This window comes from Acomys russatus, chromosome 15 (genome assembly GCF_903995435.1).
Source record: "Acomys russatus chromosome 15, mAcoRus1.1, whole genome shotgun sequence".
In the NCBI taxonomy this organism is placed as follows: domain Eukaryota; kingdom Metazoa; phylum Chordata; class Mammalia; order Rodentia; family Muridae; genus Acomys; species Acomys russatus.
The window spans coordinates 11,955,169-11,975,935 of record NC_067151.1 but is presented as its reverse complement, the minus strand read 5'-3'; the positions used below and the strand labels follow the sequence as shown (position 1 = coordinate 11,975,935).

Genomic DNA, 20,767 nt, shown 5'->3' with positions numbered 1-20,767 from the left:
ATAGCAGCCGGGCGGTGGTGGCACACATCTTTAATCCCAGCATTTGGGAGGCAGAGGCAGGCAGATCGCTGTGAGTTCGAGGCCAGCCTGGTCTACAAAGTGAGTCCAGGACAGCCAAAGCTACACAGAAACCCTGTCATGAAAAACAAAACAAAAAACAAAAAAAAAAAGAAGAAAGAAAGAAAGAAAAAGAAAAGGTTGCAAGATATTTAGAAGTTGTGTTTATTCTAATTTAAAATACATTTGACATTTGACTAATGGTATTAGGTTCCCTTCTTAGCTATAAAACAATTTGAAAGCCAGGCGTGGTGGCGCATGCCTTTAATCCCAGCACTCGGGAGGCAGAGGCAGGCGTATCACTGTGAGTTCGAGGACAGCCCAGTCTACAAAACAAGTCTAGGACAGCCAAGGATACACAGAGAGACTTTGTCTCGAAAAATCAAAACCAAAAACCAACAATCTGAAGCTGAAATTCCATATTTTCACACTTCACTCATTCATACAGGACTTACCCAGTTTCTCCCATGTCTACATGTCACTGTCACATTTTCCTTTAAGTCAGTTTGGTTGCTGTAGGTTGTGTGTATGTTGTGCATATGTCCTATACATGTCTTTGGAGGCCTGAGGATGACATCAGGAACCTTCCAATATAGCTCTCACTACCAATCTTTTTGGTTTGTTGTTGTTGTTGTTGTTATTTGTTTTGAGATAGGTTCTCTCTCTATAGCCTTTGCTATACTGGAACTCACTATGTAAACCAAGCTGTGTTGTTGTTATATTACCAGTGTGGCTGAATAATGTTTATCATTAGGCCTATGATTATGATTATTATTATTACAGTAGTATTTTCTAACTGGCTAGCAATCAATCAAGACACAGACACCTGTTATATTTTAAAATAGCCTTAGTTAACCTGGGGCAGGGCAGATTTTAATCCCCTAAACTACTTCCCATCCCTGCCCCAATCCCATGCCATCTGCTTCTAATATTTTCTATCAAGCTTCCTCCCATCCATAATCCCAAATACTTGCTAATTAATGTTCATCTGGGCCAAATCCTCCATCTACCCTGGCCATGTGCTTCTCTTCCATCTAATCCATGGCAGCCTTCTTCTCTCTTCTCTCTTGTCTCTTCTTCCCAAGATTCTCTCTGTCTCCCCTAGCCCAGGAATCTTAGCCATGCCTATCTTGTTTGCCCTGCCAGGGTGTGACTGCCTTTTATTAATTAGCATCAAAATACATTAGACCAACAAAGCTAGCCTTGAACTTAGTTAGATCCACCTGCCTCTAACTTCCCTGTACTGGGACTGAAGGTGTGCACCACCATGCCTACCTAACTATTTTGAGACAGGGTCTCTCATTGAGCCAAAGATCACAGATTAGCCCCACTGGCTGGCTGGCAAGCTCTAGGGAACTGCAGTCTCTGCCCCCATCCCTGCTAGGGTTACAGGCATGTGTAAGCGTGCCCAGAGACCTGAACTCAAATCTTTTTGTTTGTTTTTGTTTTTTGAGACATGGTTTCTCTGTGTAGCCTTGGCTGTCCTGGACTCGCTTTGTAGACCAGGCTGGCCTCGAACTCATAGCGATCCACCTGCCTCTGCCTCCCAAGTGCTGGGATTAAAGGCATGAGCCACGACCGCCCGGCTTCTGACTCAAATCTTGATGCTTCTACAACAGACACTTTACCCACTGAGCCTCTGTCCCAGCCCCTGCACCCCGGTTTTGTTTTATTTTGAAGTTTCATTGTATAGCCCAGGTTGGCCCAGAAAGCAATGTAGCCCAGACTGTCTGCAAACTCATAACAATTATGCTTCAGCCCCAAGTGCTGAGATTAAGAATGCCAATTTGGGGGGGCTAGAGAGATGGCTCAGAGGTTAAGAGCACTAACTGCTCTTCCAGAGGTCATGAGTTCAATTCCTAACAACCACATGGTTGGCTCACAACCATCTATACTGTGATCTGGTGCCCTCTTCTGGTCTGCAGGTGTGCATGCAGACAGAGCATGCAGATTAAATATTAAAAAAAAAAAAAAGAAAAAAAAGAATGCCAATTTGTTTTTCTTGAAAATTGTTTTGGCCTAAAAATATCCTTGAATCAAAGATTTGGGGCCAGGGCCAGAGATATAACCAGGAGGTTAAGGTATTTGCTGCCAGCCTTGATGACCTGAATATGCAGTCCCTGGAACCCATAAGAGAAGAAGAACTCCACATGTGTGCATCTCTCTCTCTCTCTGTTCCCCTACACACACACACACACACACACACACACACGTTTAAAAAAGGGAAGAGACAAAAATTGAGCCTGCTGAATCTTACAACATATTGTTTATAATCATCAGGAAAATGAGCGATGTTCTATGCAGTTGTCCCAGGGTGTTGTGTCCTTTATGAGCCTGCGTGAGTTGTCTGAGGTCCCTCCAGACCTAAGTCTCTCTCCTTTGTTTCTCCAATTTTACATTTTAGTTTCTCACTAACCAGCATTGCACCAATGTTAGAGGAATTTAATTGTAATTGTGCAATAACATTTTTTTATTAAATAAAACTGGGGAAATATCCAGAAAAAGCAAATCGAGTGGTATACTGTTCCCATTACAAAGTCTACATCATGCCGGGCTATGGTGGCACATGCCTTTAATCCCAGCACTTGGGAGGCAGAGGCAGGTGGATCTCTGTGAGTTCGAGGCCAGCCTGGACTACAGAGTGAGTCCAAGACAGTCAGAGCTGTTATACAGAGAAACCCTGTCTCGAAAAGACAAAAAACAAAGAAACAAAGTCCACATGGCCTGCTTCCATGTTCTTGATTGCTGCTTCCTAACATACAATCCCAAACCAACTGTTCAGAAAGATTTGTTGTTGTTTTAAGATTTATTATTATGGGCTGGAGAGATGGCTCAACAGTTAAGATCATTGTCTGCTCTTCCAAAGGTCCTGAGTTCAATTCCTAGCAACCACATGGTAGTTCACCCTTCTGCTGTGCAGGCACACATGTGGGCAGAACACTGTATGTGTAATAAATAAATAAATCTTATAAAAAAAAAGATTTATTATTATGCACAGCAGAAGAGGGCACCAGATCTATCATAGATGGTTGTGAGCCACCATGTGGTTGCTGGGAATTGAACTCAGGACCTCTAGAGGAGCAGGCAGTGCTCTTACCCTCCTGAGCCATCTCTCCAACCCTCAGAAAGGCTTTTAACAATGTGATCTGCCACGGCAGTTGGAAAGGAAAGCTCCCAGCTGCCATTGCTCTTTGTAAATTCATCAGTTTCTATTTCAACTTCAATTGGTGGTATTTTAGAGTTACAAATAATGCACACTTTGAAATAAATCCTGGCTCTTTTCCGTTTGTTTGGTTTGGTTTGGTTTTTCGAGACAGGGTCTCTCTATGTAGCCCTGGCTGTCCTGGACTCACTTTTGTAGACCAAGCTGGCCTCAAACTCACAGCAATCTGCCTGCCTCTGCCTCCAGAGTACTGGGATTAAAGGTGTGTGCCACTGTGCCCAGCTTAAATCCTGTTTCTTAATGTAGCTTCATAATCTAGTTTTACATTTTAGTTTATCATGAAATATGATGTGACCCGGCCTGCGGGGTCTTCAATGGGTACCTGTGGAGGGGGTAGACAAATGGGGGGACAGGAGACACAAAGAAATGAGGGCAAGGCTGGATTCTGATCAAGCCCCCTTTTATTGAAAAATTTCACAGTTTTTATAGGCACTCGGGCATGGGTATTTGCATAAGCGAGGGTTGCTATGGATACCTAACTCTGGAATGCTTCAGCAGGTGTCTTACCTTTCCAGCTGCTATAATTGCAGAAGACAGAGAAATTCCAGAGAGTTGTAAAAGTTGTGGTTAGCCAGGAAAAAGTTCCTGGAACTGCTGCTCGCAGGCAGCTGGCCTTTAATCTGATTTTACTAGTAGTCTTACTGAAAAAGCTAGTTTATAGCCAGAAAGGAGTAGCTCTTACTATGAGCTCGGGGGTCTTAGAATGATTGTCCCCCACAATAAACCACAACAGGTGTCTAACTGCTGACCCACGACAGGCTCAGCTGGTTTCTGGTAAATGACAGACTGCTGGAGGGAGAGAAACCTGGGCTCTGACAAGATGGCTGAACATTGGCCATATAGCCCGTCTCCAACAATGATGGACTTTCAGAGAGATTTGGTGTTCAATGACATCCACTATGTTACAAAATGCTTTTGCTAGGTATAATGACGTGTGTCTATAATCCCATAGCATGGGAGGTGGAGAACGAAGGATCACGAGTTCAAGGCCAGTCACTTCAGTTGGCATAGCAAATTGAAGGGCAGCCTATGCCTAGACCCCATCTCAAAAAAAAAAAAAAAAAAAAAAAAAAAAAAAAAAAATCACAGAAAAAAAGAATGGAAGCAAAGGACCAAGCTTAGTAGTGTATGCCTGTCACGGCAGGTTCAGGACATGGAGGCAGAAGCATGGTAAACACAACAACACAACAACAGGCTGTCCTAGTGAGCTCCAGCTTAGCCAGGACTACAGACTTAGACCCTGTACATTCCTTCTTGAGGGAAGTTCATTAAAACCCAGAATGTTCTAAATGGAAACAAAATATTCCATTGTATAGAAAATCACCCTAAAACTCAGGAAGAGGGCCTGAAGAGACAGCTCAGCAGTTAAGAGCACTGACTGCTCTTCCAGAGGACCTGGGTTCAATTCCCAGCGCCCACAGACATACATGCAGGCAAGACATCCATGCACATAAAATAAAAATAAAAAGTCCAGCTAGGCATGGTGCGCATTTTTAACCCCAGCACTTGGGAGGCAGAGGCAGACAGATCTCTGAGTTTAAGGCTAGCATGGTCTACAGAGTAAGTTCCAGAACAGCCAGGGCTACCCAGCGAAAGCCTGTCTTGAAAAAACAAAAAGCACACACAAAAACAAAAACCTAAGGAAAAAAACAACTCAAAAGCTTTAGCAAGTCTCTAAAACTGACTGGATGTGCCAAGTTCCTTACTCTATCATGTATTTAAACAGTAAGGACTACTGACACTCAGAGCCAGGCTGCCTGAAAGAGGCTCAGGCCAACTGGGCTAACTGAAAGAGAAGCAGTTAAGAGCTCCAGGTTTCTAACTAACAGGACTTGTTATCAATGCCAGGATGAGCTTTTGGTGATGCAACTATCTGAGTCATTTCTGTTCTGTAAACCTTCACTCACAATCCGGGAAGTAACCCCAATAAATTTCACTGGTTCACACACACACACAAAGTAGAGGTTATTAAGTTCTGTATCATGATATCCAGCTGCCTAAAATCCAAAATGTGAGCTGTGCTGCAGCCCATGCCCCAAGGGAGCAAGCTTTTAAAGTTTAGAGGTCAGAAGAAAGAACCAAAAGAAACCAAAATGTTCTCCTCTTTCCCTCTCCCCTGACAGGGTTTCTCTGTGTAGCTTTGATTGTCCTGGACTCACTTTGTAGACCAGGCTGGCTTCGAACTCACAGAGATCTGCCTTCCTCTGCCTCCCTGAGTGCTGGGATTACAGGCGTGCACCACCACAACCAGCTGTTCGCCACCTTTTTGTTTTGTTTTGAATTGCATTTCTGTGTGGGCAAGTGAGATAGAAGAACCAAAAGATATCAAAATGTTCTCCACCTATTTTTGTTTTTATTTGATTTTTGTGTGTGGGCAAGTGTGTTGCAGGCTATTTGAGTCCACTGTGGACCCTGAGATTGTGAACTGTAAAAGCCTGTCTTTTGTTTGGTGCAGCTGAACCTGAGCACACACCTTTAGTGCAAGAACTGTTTATTGTAAAAGATGGTTATTGTGTGGCTCAGCCCTAACACACACCTTTAATCCAAGAGGGTTCTGTACACAGGATTTAATAAAGTTAACCTTAGTTCAAGATGTGGAGTAAGCAACCAGCTGACAGGGATTAAGCAGAAAGGAGGGACTTTGAGTTAAGAGAGAAAGGGTAGAGAAGAGCTTTTGGCTTTTTCCTCCTGAGCTAGCAAGCTTTTTGGCCTTGGGCTTTTTGGCCTTTTTCCTTCAGGATGTGAGCTGAACAGGAAGGTCAGCTGGGGGCTTTCTCTGCCTCTCTGAGCTAGCAGGTTTTCACTTCAGCATCTGGCTTGAGTCCTCATTGGTAAAATCAAATGACTTGGGATTTTGTATAAAAAGAGGCAAGAGTGTTGACCAGAGGACAGTCTGTTGTTCCCCTCCCTCCACTACGTGGCTCCAGGCACCAATCTCATTTGTCAGACTTAGCAGGTGCCTTTACCATCTTGCCAGTTTTGAAAATTTTCTCTTTGCCTAGCTTTGCTTTTCCAAAGGTCATTAGTTTAAACATACAGGTCAACTACAGCAGCAATTTAAGATCTGTTGACTTAGTGGGGTCTGGTCTCATGCTTGACTCACCAAAAAGTACAAGCCTGGATAGCATTAACTTGTTCTCTTCAGTCTCTTAAAATACAGATTTAAGAGCCGGGCAGTGGTGGCTCACGCCTTTAATCCCAGCACGCGGGAGGCAGAAGCAGGCGGATTGCCGTGAGTTCGAGGCCAGCCTGGTCTACAAAGTGAGTCTAGGAGAGCCAAGGCTACATAGCGAAACCCTGTCTCGAAAAACTAAAGAAAAAAAAAAAAAACCACTTAAAAAAAAATGCCAAGTAGTGGTGGCACACACTTTTAATCCCAGTACTTGGGAAGCAGAGAAAGACAGATCTCTGTGAATTCAAGGCCAGCCTGGTCCATAGAGTTATTCCAGGACAGCAAGGCTGGTACACAGAGAAACCCTCTCTTGAAAGACCAAAGAGGGTTGGGGGCGGGGGGGAGTCTACTTCCTGAAAGCCAAATTCCTTGTACTAGATGTTTCCCAACAAGAATAAATAGCAGAATTACCAAGAAGCTAAGGAGTGAAGTTCTGAAAAACACCTCAAGGACAAAGGTTCACCATGTGCAGTGGTGTAATAGATCTCTAGGCTGTAGTTCAAACCTGGCTTCCACCCCTGGTGATGTGAGCTTGGCTTGTTGGTACCTGGCTGTTGTTTTACAAGAAACAATCCAAACTGCTAAGACCCTAAGCTTTGGGAGATACTAACTGGAAAGCCGCACCAGGAATGTTAGAATCGGAGGCAGTGGGTCTCTAGGAAAGCAGGCATGCAAAACAGAAACACGCTGGACCGTGCGAGCACGCATTGGGTTACTTATTCCCAAATAGTGTTCTCGTTTTGTTGGAGACAGGAGTGGACTTTGTAACTCAGGCTGGTCTTGAACTGCTCTACCTCCTGAGGGGTGAGGTTCCAGGTGGGCACTACCCCAGCTGCCCTGCCCACCTTTGTTTAGGCAAGATCTCAGGTGGTCTCTCTTCCACTTCCTTTCTGGCACTCCGCCATAGCTAATGGTCTCAACTGATCTGTCTCCACCTCCCAAGTGTGGGATTGCAAGGCTGCACACCATCCTCACCAGGCAACGGTTCCCATGCTTCTGGGTGGTGTGAAATAGCATAAATTGCCTTTTTGACCATGTTACTACTCCTGAGCCATGCCGCTACATTGTCAGTAAAAGACAGTGATATACACTGCATTCCCTCGATACAGCTATTTTAGAGGCTCTTTATTGCATTATGTTCCCTCTAATTCAAATTCTGCAGTCTTTTACTCCCAGTAATGTGGCTTATTTGAATACTTAAAAAAAATTGTGTGGATCTGTGTCTGAGTGAATGCCACATGTGCAGGAGCCGCAGAGACCAGGAGAGAGTACCTTGGAGCTGAAATTTCAGGTGGAACCTGAACTCTGTGCCTCTGGGAGAGCAGCAAGTGCTCGTAACCTCAGTCATCCCTCCAGAGATTTTTATTTTTTCGGTAGAGACAGGGTCTCAAACTTTCTGTATCCAAAGACCTTGAGCTCCTGCTCTTCAAACCTCTATTTCCAGAGTGTTTGGATTCCAAGTGTGTGCCATCACAGCCTGCGCCAGATCTTCAGTGGGTTAAAATGAGCAACGCAGGAGGCCATAATATGCCAGACAAGAGATTTGCGACAGAGTCGAATCAGGAAACCAGTCAGGCCCAGTGGCACACGCCCTTAATCTAAGCACTCAGCAGGTGGATCTCTGTGAGTTCAGGGCCAGCCTGGTCTACAAAGCAGGTCCAGGACAGCAAAGGCTACACAGAGAAAGCCTGTCTCCAAAAACCAAAACCAAAACCAAACAAACACAAACAAAAAGGGACCTGCTTTGGGGGCTGGAGAGATGGCTCAGCAGTTAAAAGCACGGGCCGCTCGTCCAGAGTGAGTTCAATTCTCAGCACCCACATGGTGGCTCACAGCCATGTGTAATGTGATAGGATTTCCTCTTCTGGCCTGCAGGAGTACATGCAGGCATAATAATAAATCTTAACTGGAATGCAGACTACCTACCATACCAGACAGAAGCGCTTCATCCCCCATCCCCAACTCTCCAGTAATACTTTAGTGGGTCTTCTCAATCCATAGGTAAGTTCTTTTCAGAAGCTGGGAAGTGACTTTGTAGTTACATAACTGAGCAGCTCTGGTAACAGGTACTTCGATGAGGATTAAATGCCAATTGGTGAGCTGGATGTGGTGGTGCACACCTGTAATCCCAGCACTTGGGAAGCAGAGGCAGGCAGATCTCTTGTGAGTTCGAGGCCAGCTAGGTCTACAAAGTGAGTCCAGGACAGCCAGGACTGTAAGAGAAACCCTGTCTCAAAAACTCCAAAAAAAGGATTAAAAAAAAAGAAAAGAAAAGAAAAAAAAGGGGGAAAAAAGGCCAATTGATTATGAAGGAGTATAGGGTGGCTGCATTTTACTGTCACATCTTCCCAGCCCTCCCCCATCACAGCCTTCAACTCCTGTAGAGGCTTTAGGAAGAGTTCGTCCAGTGTGGTGTTTTATACCTGCTGTCCCAGCACCCGAGGGGCCAAAGCTCCACTGGTAGTTTGAAACTAGCTTGGGCTACACAGTGAAACCTTGCTTCAAACCCAGTTCCAGGGGATCTGATGCCCTCTCCTCAGGCCTCCATTAGCACTGCACACACCTGGTGTGCTTACATACAGGCAAAACCCCCACATAATAAAAACCTAAAATACACCACCACTCGTGTGGTGGCACGCGATTTTATTCCCAGCACTTGGGAGGCAGAGGCAGGTGGATCGATGGGAGTTCCAGGCCAGCCTGGTCTACAAAGTGAGCTCCAGTGCAGCCAGGGGCGATTACACAGAAAAACACTGTCTCAAAGAAAAAAACAAAAAACTGCCACCACTACCACACATGTGTACTCTGTGCCCTACTTCTGGTAGTGCATTAGTTTGACTTCATACAAGGTGTCTTGTTTAAAAAAAAAAAAAAAAAGACAAGTGCCAGGCATGATGGCACACACTTTTAATCCCAGCACTCAGGGAGGCAGAGGCAGGCTGATCACTGTGAGTTCGAGGCCAGCGTGGTCTACAAAGTGAGTCCAGGACAGCCAAGGCTACACATAGAAACTCTGTCTCAAAAACCAAAAACCAAACAAATAAAAAGAAGGAAAACCAAAACGAAACAAAAAACCCAACAACAAAAACAGTAGTTCCTGTGGTCAGCTTCTTCAATACCTTTGCACTCATGAACTTGGAATACAGGCAAGCAAACAGTAATAGTCACCAAAAGTGACAACTACAGACTGTCATGCAATTGAAAACACCACCATTAAGTATAAATGAAGCCAGAAAAACTAAGGCAGAAAACTTGTCAAAGGCAAATTCTGTAAGCTGTGTTTTGGCTCACCCATTTTAACATTAAAAAAGAGTTTATTTTACGTTAACACCCGGGGAAGGCGGTAATCAGGTGGCCTCATGGGCCGGGAGGTGGCTCATTAATTCCCTTTCGTTCCCGAACCGCATCAAGCAGTCACTACATTTATGAGGCAAGTCAGCTGAATGCTTGAAATCTAGATGAATTTTAAGGTCTTCAATTTGTCCTGTTGAATATTCACAATATTGGCATAAGTAAATCCCTTCAGATAAGTGTGAGTTTAGGTGTTTGCAGTACTCCAGCATGCTGGAGAAGCCTTCCCACAGTCGTCACAAACGTGAGGGAATATCTTAGTGTGCTCGATAGCAACGTGTCTGTTCACATTCGTGTGCAGTCTGCTCCGGAAGCCACATACTTGACACACGAAGAAGTTTTTGCATTTGTCAAAAGTGATCTTGCTTAAAAGGCTGCCCTGTCCTCGCCCACTGCCACCACACTTGTCACTCAGCTCTATCAGCCTGCGAGCATGCTCATTGACGACATGGCTGTGCAGGTCTTCCGGGTCCCCGGTCTCATGCTCGCAGAACTGGCACAGGTACTGCTCATCGCGGCTGTGCTCCTGGAAGTGCAGGTAGAGCTCACTGCTCGAAGAGAAGTGCACGTCACACTGCTCACACCAGTAAAGGTGGTCACTGAAGTGGCTGTCTGCAATGTGCTGGCTGAGGTTCTCGAAGATCACGGTCTTGTAGTCACAGTACTTACAGATGTAGGGGTCTTCCTCGTGGAGTTTGGCGTGCTCAATGAGCAGCATGTTGGTGGAGAAGCTTTCCTTACACACCCGACACACATTCGAGTCGGTGCGCTTGTGTTTCAGGATCACGTGTTGCTTTAGGTCAGAAAAATACTTACTGTTGAATTCACAAAGTTCGCACTTGTAGAGGCCACTGCTGTTGGCTCTCAGTAAGGGCCACTTCTGTTGTGCAGTCACGTTCAAAGCTTGGCTCTTGTCAAGTATTTTACAGAGTTTAGCTGGGGGTTCTTCGTTAGTCTCGTCTTGGAGGCTCTCGGAGGAATTGTTCTCTGTCTCTAGATCATAATCCTCAGAAATCGCATGAACTTCCACAGCAATTGGGACGTCTTCGGAGGTGTGCACCTCAATAGGGCTCTCCTCCTGAGCATGCTGAGGCACCGACTCTGGTGAGTCACAGTCTTCATCACAGGTTTCAACATCAGCAGACTTTTCTGGAACAAAGGAAGCCCACTGTAGCTCTGTACTCAATAAGCCCCACTGAAAATCCCTCCACTGTTGTAGCACTGTACTCAATACGTCCCTTTAGAAACAGCTGTCCCACTGCTGTCATCTCGTAGAAACAGCTGTTCTCACTGCTGTAGCACTGCTCTAAGCCTCATTAGAAACAAATGCATGGAGCTGGAGAGATGGCTTACTGGTTAAGAGCACTGTCTGGTCCTCCAGAGGTTCTGAGTTCAATTCCCAGCAACCGCATGGTGGCTCACAGCCATCTACAATGTGATCTGATGCCCTCCTTCTGGCCTGCAGGTGTACATGCAGGCAAAGCAACATAATAAAACCTTAAGATCATAGAATGTGCTTGTACCTGATCTGAACAAAATATACTAAATGCTACTAGTTAATGAGTTTCTCTACCTGTAGAGAAGACAGTGTGGTCTAGAATCCTCAGCACAGGGCTGGGAACCAGGTAGTTCTGATTCCTGTTTCTGGCCTTGGTTTCATCTGTAAATTTGGGCAAGTCATTTGGTGTCTCAGGATCAGAATCATCATCTGTAAGAATTTTGAAAGCATCATAAAATACTTTTAGTAGCAATAGAAATTAACAACTTAAGCTGGGTGTGGTGGTGCACACCTGTAATCCCAGCACTCAGGAGGCAGAGGCAGGCGGATTGCTGTGAGTTTGAGGCCAGCCTACAAAGTGAGTCCAGGACAGCCAAGATAACATTGAGAAACCATGTTTCAAAAAACCAAAAAAGGAAAAGAAAATAACAACTTAGATTTAGCCATGAAAGGACATATTACCTATTATAGGTCCCTAAAGACTTTGAGAATATGCCAGAATAATCTATTGCCTTTAGTTATATATGTCACTTAGACTAGAATACACTCTGAACTTCCTGAGGATTTTTTTCTTTCTGAAACAGGGTTTCTCTGTGTAGCCTTGGCTGTCCTGGACTCCTTTTGTAGACCAGGCTGGCCTCGAACTCACAGAGATCCTCCTGCCACTGCCTCCAGAGTGCTGTGATTAAAGACACGCGCTAGCACACCCAGCTTCTTCCTAAGGAATGTTAAGATGCGGAGACTGAATCATTCCTTTAGTCCAGCCTCATTCCCTCCAAGTTAGCACAGGAAACTGAAATAGAGTCAAGAGAGAAACCCAGAAGGCAACATCTGTGTGTTAATAGACTTTGCTTTTAAAAAGTTTTAGACTTAGAGGGGAAAAGTGTTCCTAATATAGCACCAGCATTTCTTTGCTGTTAATTCTTTACGTTAATAGGGAGCATTTGCTGTAACTAGTGGCTGACATGACTACTGATGCTGATACATTATTAGTAACTGACTGGAAACTGTTTTAAGGACTATTGGTCAGACATTTTGTAGAATACCACATTAATGGGACTTTCTATTTCTTTTTTTGTTTTGCTTGTTTTTGAGACAAGGTTTCTCTGTGTAGCTCTGGCTGTCATCAAACTCAAAGATTCACCTGCCTCTGCCTGCAGAATACTGAGATTAAAGGCGCATGCCACCACCACCCAGCTTATCTGTTTCTTTTTTCATGATGACATTGGAATTATGAGTTCCTGGAGGGCAGAACTTGTGGCCATCACCTCCACGGTACGCACTGCTGACCTGGCTATTATGGCAGGTTGGTTTCTGTACTGTAAAGCTGTTCTTGTCCTTTTCCTACTCCACTCCCTGGAAGTCACTGTGAAGCCCACAGTAAGAAGAGTTGGATTCTATCTCTCTAAGGAAGGAGTATTTATATAAATAAATGGAAATTCTTTTGTGTGGCAATTTTTCTTTTCTACCCCTATTTAGTCACAAAATCCTTTAGAGCAGTATAGATTCATGTTTTCTCAAATCACTCCAGCTCTGGCTATTGGGAGCTTTCCTTTTGTCTCTGGCACTGAGGTGGAAGGCAGGGCGGAGCCCCACCTAGGCCCTCGAGAGCACCTTCAGTTGGCTCGCTCCTTTAGTCCATCCATGCTGTATGTTATTTTTAATGCTTGCCTCTCAACTAAAAGAGCAAAATAGTTGTATGAACTCTCACAGGTACAGATGCAGTTCTGTGCGCACATCTGTGTGTGAGCATGGGCCAGACGTGGGCTCACAGTGATGGCCACGCCACAGAAAGAGAACAACAAAACAAAAACAAAAAACTACCTTTTTAAATAATTCCCAAGGAAAAATACACCAAGGCAGCTTTGTTTCTTTTTGATTTTTTTTTTTTTTTTTTTTTGTAGTATTATAAGAATCAAGTCTTAAACACAGTAGGCAGACACCCACAGAGTCATCCCTATGTCCGGTAAAAGCAAGTTACACAAGAGTATTCTGGAAAACAGGAGACATACCTTTGTTGTCAAAGTATTTTAAGTCTGGCTGTCTCATAGAGCAGACACTGTAACAATGATCAGAAAAAATTCCACTGATTCCATCTGCGATTCTGCTTATTCCAGAAGAATCTGAATGTAAAACAAAACGAAGACAATTCCCAGCACCATACACAGACAGGCATCTAAGGATGCACGAGCCTGCCTGACATTCAGACCTTCTGCCCACTTTCTTCTTCTTCTCCCAATGCTGACGACCAAACCCAGTGCCTTGCACATGCCAGGTGAACCGCCTACACGGACCTATATCCCTACCCATATTGCATGATTTTCACCAGTTCCCATTGGGAATACACACAGCATGTTCCTCAGTTGTGTACGTTAGATCAAGCACTGGCATTTGGCTTTGATGTTGAGTGGCTGCTGCACACCTACAATGTCAGTGCTACAGAGGATTAGGTGGGTCCGCAGTGAGGCCAGGCTGAGCCAAAGAGTGAGGCTCTAATTCTAAACTGGCGTTAAGATAAAAGGCACAGTGGCTAGAGAGATGTCTCAGAGTCTCTGTGGCAGAGAGACTGGGTACAGTTTACAACCCCCACATGGTGATTCACAACTGTCTGTAATCACAATTCCAGGGATCTGACACCTTCTTCTGACTTCCACGGGTACTAGGCTTGTGGTACACATACACGCATGTAGGCAAAACACTCATACACATAAAAAACTACCTTTAAAGCTTTTAAAACACACGGGCTGGAGAGATGGCTCAGAGGTTAACAGCACTGGCTGCTCTTCCAGAGGTCCTGAGTTCAATTCCCAGCAACCACATGGTGGCTCACAACCATCTCTAATGGGATCTGATGCCCTTTTCTGGCATGTAGATATACACACTGATAGAGCACTCATATACATAAAATAAATAAATCTTTCAAAGAGAAATGCTGTGCTAGCAATTAAACAGTAAAATACCTACCTTGAACTACTAAGAAGGCATATCACATTTTGCCAAGAAAGCATTACACATGAAGAGAAATAGTCTAAGAGACAGAGTGCTTCTGAATCCCAGCCATTCCAAATGCTGCTAGTAAGCAATAGACCAGGCTCACTTTCCTCCAAGGAGACTGTATGGAGTAAGCTAATGGGCATGTCTGAAATAGTCTCTCTCTCTTTCTCTAATTTTTTTGTTTTATTTTGTTTTGTTTTGTTTTTTCGAGACAAGGTTTCTCTGTGTAGCCTTGGCTGTCCTAGACTTACTCTGTAGACCAGGCTAGCCTCAAACTCACAGCGATCCGCCTGCCTCTGCCTCCCAAGTGCTGAGATTAAAGGTGTGCGCCACCACCGCCTGGCTCTGTCTCTAATTTTTATTTTATGTGCATTGTGTATGTTTCGCCTACGTGTGGGAGTGTGAGGTGTCAGATCTTGGAGTAACAGACAGTTGTAAGCTGCCATGTGGGTGCTGGGAATTGAACCAGGATCCTCTAGAAGAATAGTCAGTGACCTTAACCACTGAGCCATCTCTCTAGCCCTGAAATGGTCCCTCTCTGTCTCTTTCTTTTGGTTTTTCAAGACAGTTTTTCTGTGTAGTCCTTGCTGTCCTGGAACTCGCTTGGTAGGAAAGGCGAGCCTCCAGAAAGCTGGAATTAGAGGCATGCACCACCATCACTTGGCCTCTTTCCCAAGCTGGCCTCACTCTGGATCTTCCCTTCCTCTACCTCTCAAGTGATGGATTAGAGGTGAACCTAGGGCTTCACGCATGCTAGGCAAGCCCTCTGTCCACCGAGCTGCATCTAGCCCAGCCCTCTTCTTCTATTAACAAAGGACCCAACATCAATCAGAAATTACACAATCAAAATGAAAATTGAGGCAGTGACTGAGAGCACTTGTTACTCTTGCAGAGGACCGGGGTTCAGTTCTAGCACCCAAATGGTGGCTCATAACCATCTGTAACTAAGTTCCAGGGGATCCAACACCCACTCTGACTTCCTTAGGTACCAGGCATGCACACACACATGCAGATAAACACACACATAAAATAAAATCCACAGTTCCAAAGTAGTGTGTAAGACAAAGCTTTTCCCTCAGTGCAAAATACTTTCTGCTGAAGTTACTGCTACACCTTAAGCACAGCTTGTTACTCTGGCAAAGTCCAGCTAAGCCACCTGAGGAGTAAGCTTAGAGAGCCTAGCTGAGTAAAATGGGACGTTGTCAAGCATCCCTGTAGCACTCCATCCAGCACACAACAACATATACACAGAGGATTTAGTCTGTGTTCTCTTGGCAGAAAACGGTACAGATACTGTCTCACCATTTATGCAAAAATAAATAGGAACAAGAACTGTATGGAAATTAATCCATTACTCTTTGAAAAATAATTATGCACTAACCTGAATAACGAGAAGGGTGTAAAGTCTTCCTTTTTCTTTTTTTAGGATATTCATTCATATCTTTTCAACCTAAAATATGAAAAACATTTAACAAACATAGTATAATATCTGATAGTATTATAAAAATTCTTTAGAGCCAAAGAATTTATTGGCAATGGAAATCTGGGGGCGGGGTATTGGAGAAACGGCTCAGCAGTTTCTGAAGCTGACTGCTGACTGACTGCTCTTCCAGAGGACCTGGGTTCAATCCCCAGCACCCACATGGCAGTTCACTACCATCTATAATTTGAGTCCCAAGGGACCTGATTCCCTTCTGTGGCCTCCAAGGCACAAGGTATACATGTGGTACAAGACATCCATACATATAAAATATACCTCCCAGACAAGCCTAGACTATGAGAGCCTGTCTCATAAAACAGAACAACACACACCTTTTAGTACCAGCACTCCAGAGACTGAGACAGACCAAGTTCAAGGCTACCCTGGTCTACATAAAGAATTCCAGACCAGCCATGATTACAAAGTGAGATCCTTTCAAACACACACAAACAAGCCATTATGCTTGTAGACATAAACATTTTCTACAGATTTCAAGCTGAAGATGGATATTTTTCCTTAAAAATATAGTTGTGAGTCTATATTAACATAATGACTTCTGGGGGGGGGGGAAAGTGTTGTACAGATTCTTGGAACATAAATAATCTTCCTGAAAGAAGAATCTTATGAGGTCACATTCCACATTCTACTGAGAACAGCAGAGTGGCAACCACTGCACAACCTAACTCCCATAAGCCATTAGAAAATTTACTAATTAGTTGGGCTGTATTCCACTTACTTGGTATATTTCTCAATACTGCAGTGAGGAAAATGAATTACAGGCAGGTTCCCACAGATGGTAAAAAGTGCCTACAAATAACAGAGACCAACAGTTAGTTATGTAAGCAATAGCACCACTGAGTGAACTATATTCATGAGTAAAATGCTTCCACATCTTAAATTAGCAACAGAAAAAATGAACTTGGGCATATTTCTTATGCTTTCTTTTTTATTATTTCTCTCTCTCTCTCTCTCTCTCTCTCTCTCTCTCTCTCTCTCTCTCTCTCTCTCTCTCTCTCTTTTCTGTGTAGCCTTTGCTGTCCTGGACACACACACAGACACACACACACACACACACACAAATACAAAAGTACAAATCAAATCAAATGCTGAATCATAGACTTAAAACTGACCAAGTGCTTACAGATTAGTGCTCATTTAGTAAGTATCAGTGACATACCAGACACACATTTTCACTCCCTCAGGTTACTGTTCCTTGTACCTTGTTATTAATAAAGTCAAGTCACAGCTGAATATTTATAAGTGGTAGAGTTAGATTTGACCAGAAGTCTAATTTCAAAGCTAATGTTTTTTTGGTGGTTGTTTTTTTTTTTTTTTTTTTTCCCCGAGACAGGGTTTCTCAGTATAGCCTTGGCTGTCCTAGACTCACTTTGTAGACCAGGCTGGCCCTGAACTCACAGCAATCTGCCTGCCTCTGCCTCCCAAGTGCTAGGATTAAAGGCATGCACCACCATACCCGGCCAAAGGTCATGTTTTCAACTCAATTTTAGAAACAAGTACAGCTTAACATCTGCCCACTGCTGCAGAGAGCAGGAAAGCAGCACTCAATCACTGCCTTTCTTGAGACAGGGTCTATGTAGTCTAGTCTATCCCTGAACCCCACTGTAGAGGACTTTTAACTCAGAACATGGCTGCTCTGGCAAAAGATCACATCCAGAGACTTTCTAGGTCTGTGTGATCTGGCTAAAATACAGACATGCCTTTAATCCCAGGAGACGGATGTGAGCAAATCTGAGTTCAAAGTTAGACAGGTTTTCTCTGTATAGCCTTGACTGTCCTGGACTTACTTTGAGACAGGCTGGCAGCGGTCTGCCTGCCTCTGCCTCTAGAGTGCTGGGATTAAAGGCAAGTGCCACCACTGCCCAGTTTCAGGTAGAGCTAGTTTCAGGTAAAGAAAAGCTTAGGTCCAGACATGGTGGTACATGCGTTTACAGTCATGGTGGTACACGTGTTTACAGACATAGTGGTACATGCGTTTAACTCCAGCATTTGGGAGACAGGCATGCAGATCTCTTGAGTTCTAGCCAGTTCTGTTCGGGCGGTTCTGTTGAGAGTGAGTTGATAGGCACTTCGTTTCCTGACACTCAGGGACAGCTTTTACGGCAGAGTTTTACAGAGGGAAGTAGAGAGAACAAGTTAGACACAGGTAAAGTCAGAAGGAGCCAGAAAATAAGGATCCAGAAGATTAGAACAGATTGCTAGAGTTAGTTTGAGGCCAAACAGAGAAATTCAGAGAAAGGACGAGAGAAAAGCCAGATAGAGTCGGTCAGCTAGGAGAGAAGTTTGAGCCACAACAGCTAAACTGAACCAACTAGAGCTCAGAGGCAGAGAAGTCTCACAGGCTGAAAACATTCTAGGCCTAGATTAGATTGTATGGAGGTTAGCTTCCAGGCCTACGTTAGCAGACAGAGGCAATGACAACTAAATCAAATGAATAAAAGTTACTCTTACACGCCATGGTGGTCCTGTCCTAGCCTCCTGAGTCCTGCGGCTACAGGCACCATCATCTATCTCACCAGCTTCTAAGATGAATCTCTTGTTTCTAGTACAGAACATCCCGCAGGGGCACACAGTACTTCTGTGTGTCACATGGTCACATCTTTTTTTTTTTTTTAAAGATTTATTTATTATTATATATACAGTATTCTGCCTGCATATACACCTGTATGCCAGAAGGGGGCATCAGATCACATTACGGATGGTTGTGAACCACCATGTGGTTGCTGGGACTTGAACTCAGGACCTTTGGAAGAGCAGGTGGCGCTCTTAACCACTGAGCCATCTCTCCAGCCCGATCACATCTTTATTAAACACAATCTTATAGCTTATGTCATCTCCCCAGTAATCCCATGAAGAATATAAAAGGGCTCCCTTCAAACTCACCTCATTTTAAGCAATGGAGAGATGGATCCCATTAAAGTCCATTATGACACAGCAGAACCAAAGATGGAGCACTTGTCTTGGGACTGTTGGCACCGAGTAACTAACTGTTTGTGTAGGAACCCTCATTGTCCCATACTGCCACCAGCAAGTTCATCTTCTCCAAGTTCTTAGCCACAAGTAGGAGAGCGGAGGTGAGATCTGAAAAACTGACAGCCAACTCCTATGGAAACATTAGGTACATACACAAAATGTGTCACCCAACACTATACACAGCATCCCCTGCTTTTGGAGACAGGGTTTCTTGTAGCCCTAGTGTTCTTAGTATACTCTCACACCAGACGGAACACAAAACTGTCAAGAGGATCTTTCAGGTTGTTCAGAACATGAGCAAGAAAGAAAAGGAAACCAAGCATGGTATTAAAATTACTTAAAAGTGCAAGTTGGATTTGGCTTGTCACCTGAGAGAGGTGGAGGAGTGGGACTTCTCCTTAGGCCTGAACATCACCACTGGGGTCATTAAGACCACTCACGACCTAACCTGCCAGCCAGCCTCCACCCAAACAATCTGTATGTGCACAGGTGCCTTCATAAAGACATATGGAGTGTACATACATGCAAGTGCCCGAGCACAGGAGTAGTGTGAGTCCTGGGATAGAGGACAACTGAAATTAAGTAACCTAAAATCCATTCACTCAGGAAGAAAAAAAAATAATTAACATCCTCATGATATATCTAGTTTACAATGTATCACTTACAACAAAACAAACAACAACAAAGGTACAAGCCTTTCATCCCAGCAGAGAGAAAGAGAGAGAGAGAAGGGGCTGGGCGAGAGAGAGGCAGGCAGATCTCTGCAAATTCAAGGCCAGCCTGGTCTACAGAGTTCACTCCAGGACAGCCAAGGCCACACAGAGAAACCCTGTCTCAAGAAACAAACCGAACCAAACAGCTCTACTTTGTTGAGCACTGTGACTCCCGTTACTCCCAGCGGCACAGGAGGATGGTTCTGAGTCTACATGGTGAAATTCCAGGCCACTTAATACACAGTGTTTCAAAAAGGAATGAACGGGTTAGTTCTGAATTTACCGATATTTAGTGTTAAGCATTTTTTTTTTTTTGTTTGTTTGTTAAAGGCATACACCACCTCTCCTGGCTCACTCTCCATTTTTTTTTGAGAAAGCATGAGAAGGAAAATTTCCTATTTTAAAAAGGCCCAGCCCCATTCTCAGGCAAAGGGCAGCCTGGCTGTCAGCCTGTATGTACAGCCCTACAAAATTGGGAGCACAAAGGTATGAAGTGTTTTACAAATCATCTTCCCTATCAACAGCATGGCTCAGTGGCCCACCGCTGACATCCGCTCAGGAGGCTGAGACAAGATTAGGAAACAGGAAGAAGCATCTCCTAAAAACAAAATAAACACATCAGCACACACCTAGGTTTCTTGGCACCTGGCATCTTCAAAACACTCCAGAGTGCTTTCCCAAAGAGGCAAACCTTTTCAAAGGTTTTTCATGCAACTTCGGATGTCTTGACACAATACAAAGATGCATTTTGAGAAGACTATTTTCGTGTGTGTGTTAGTTTAAGAGGATGCCCTGGAAGAGTAACAGGTAATCCAGAACCTACTCCAACTGAGCCCAACACTCCAGCGCCCAACACTATCAGGGCCGGCGTGATAGATGGCGTGATAGCTTGGAAGGCGCTTGGCTGCTAAGCCTGATGACGCGAGAGCTTTCCCCAGAACCCACATGGTGGGAAGAACAGACTTTTTGGAGACGTCCTCTGACCTCTACATTCGCGCCCTGGCACACGTGCGCATGCATACACACAATAAGCACATATGATTTCAAACATAAAAAAGGGAATTCTTCACATCCTAATTGAAGCCCGGCGTGGTGGCACACGCCTCCAAGCCCAGCCCGGGCTACACCAGACCCTGTCACAAATAGCAGGAATCGAAGCGGGCTTCGGGGAAGCGCTTGTCCCATCTGGCCTCTCCTGAGACCCGCTGTCCGTGAGGACGCAGGGCCCGGTCCCCGGGGGGCTCCAGCGTGTCCCACGGGGGTGGCCTCCTGCAGGCCGGCATAGGCC

General features: G+C 44.5%; 1 protein-coding gene across 1 annotated transcript; it reads right to left on the bottom strand.

The window, feature by feature from the left end:
• Positions 1-9,799: 9,799 nt before the first annotated feature.
• Positions 9,800-18,768, bottom strand: Znf639 (zinc finger protein 639). The gene is given in 7 exon segments (XM_051157034.1): positions 9,800-10,029; positions 10,032-10,952; positions 11,377-11,511; positions 13,314-13,424; positions 15,677-15,745; positions 16,512-16,582; positions 18,677-18,768. Coding segments are annotated over 5 exon segments (1,455 nt in total). The 5' UTR covers positions 15,735-15,745; positions 16,512-16,582; positions 18,677-18,768.
• Positions 18,769-20,767: the final 1,999 nt, after the last annotated feature.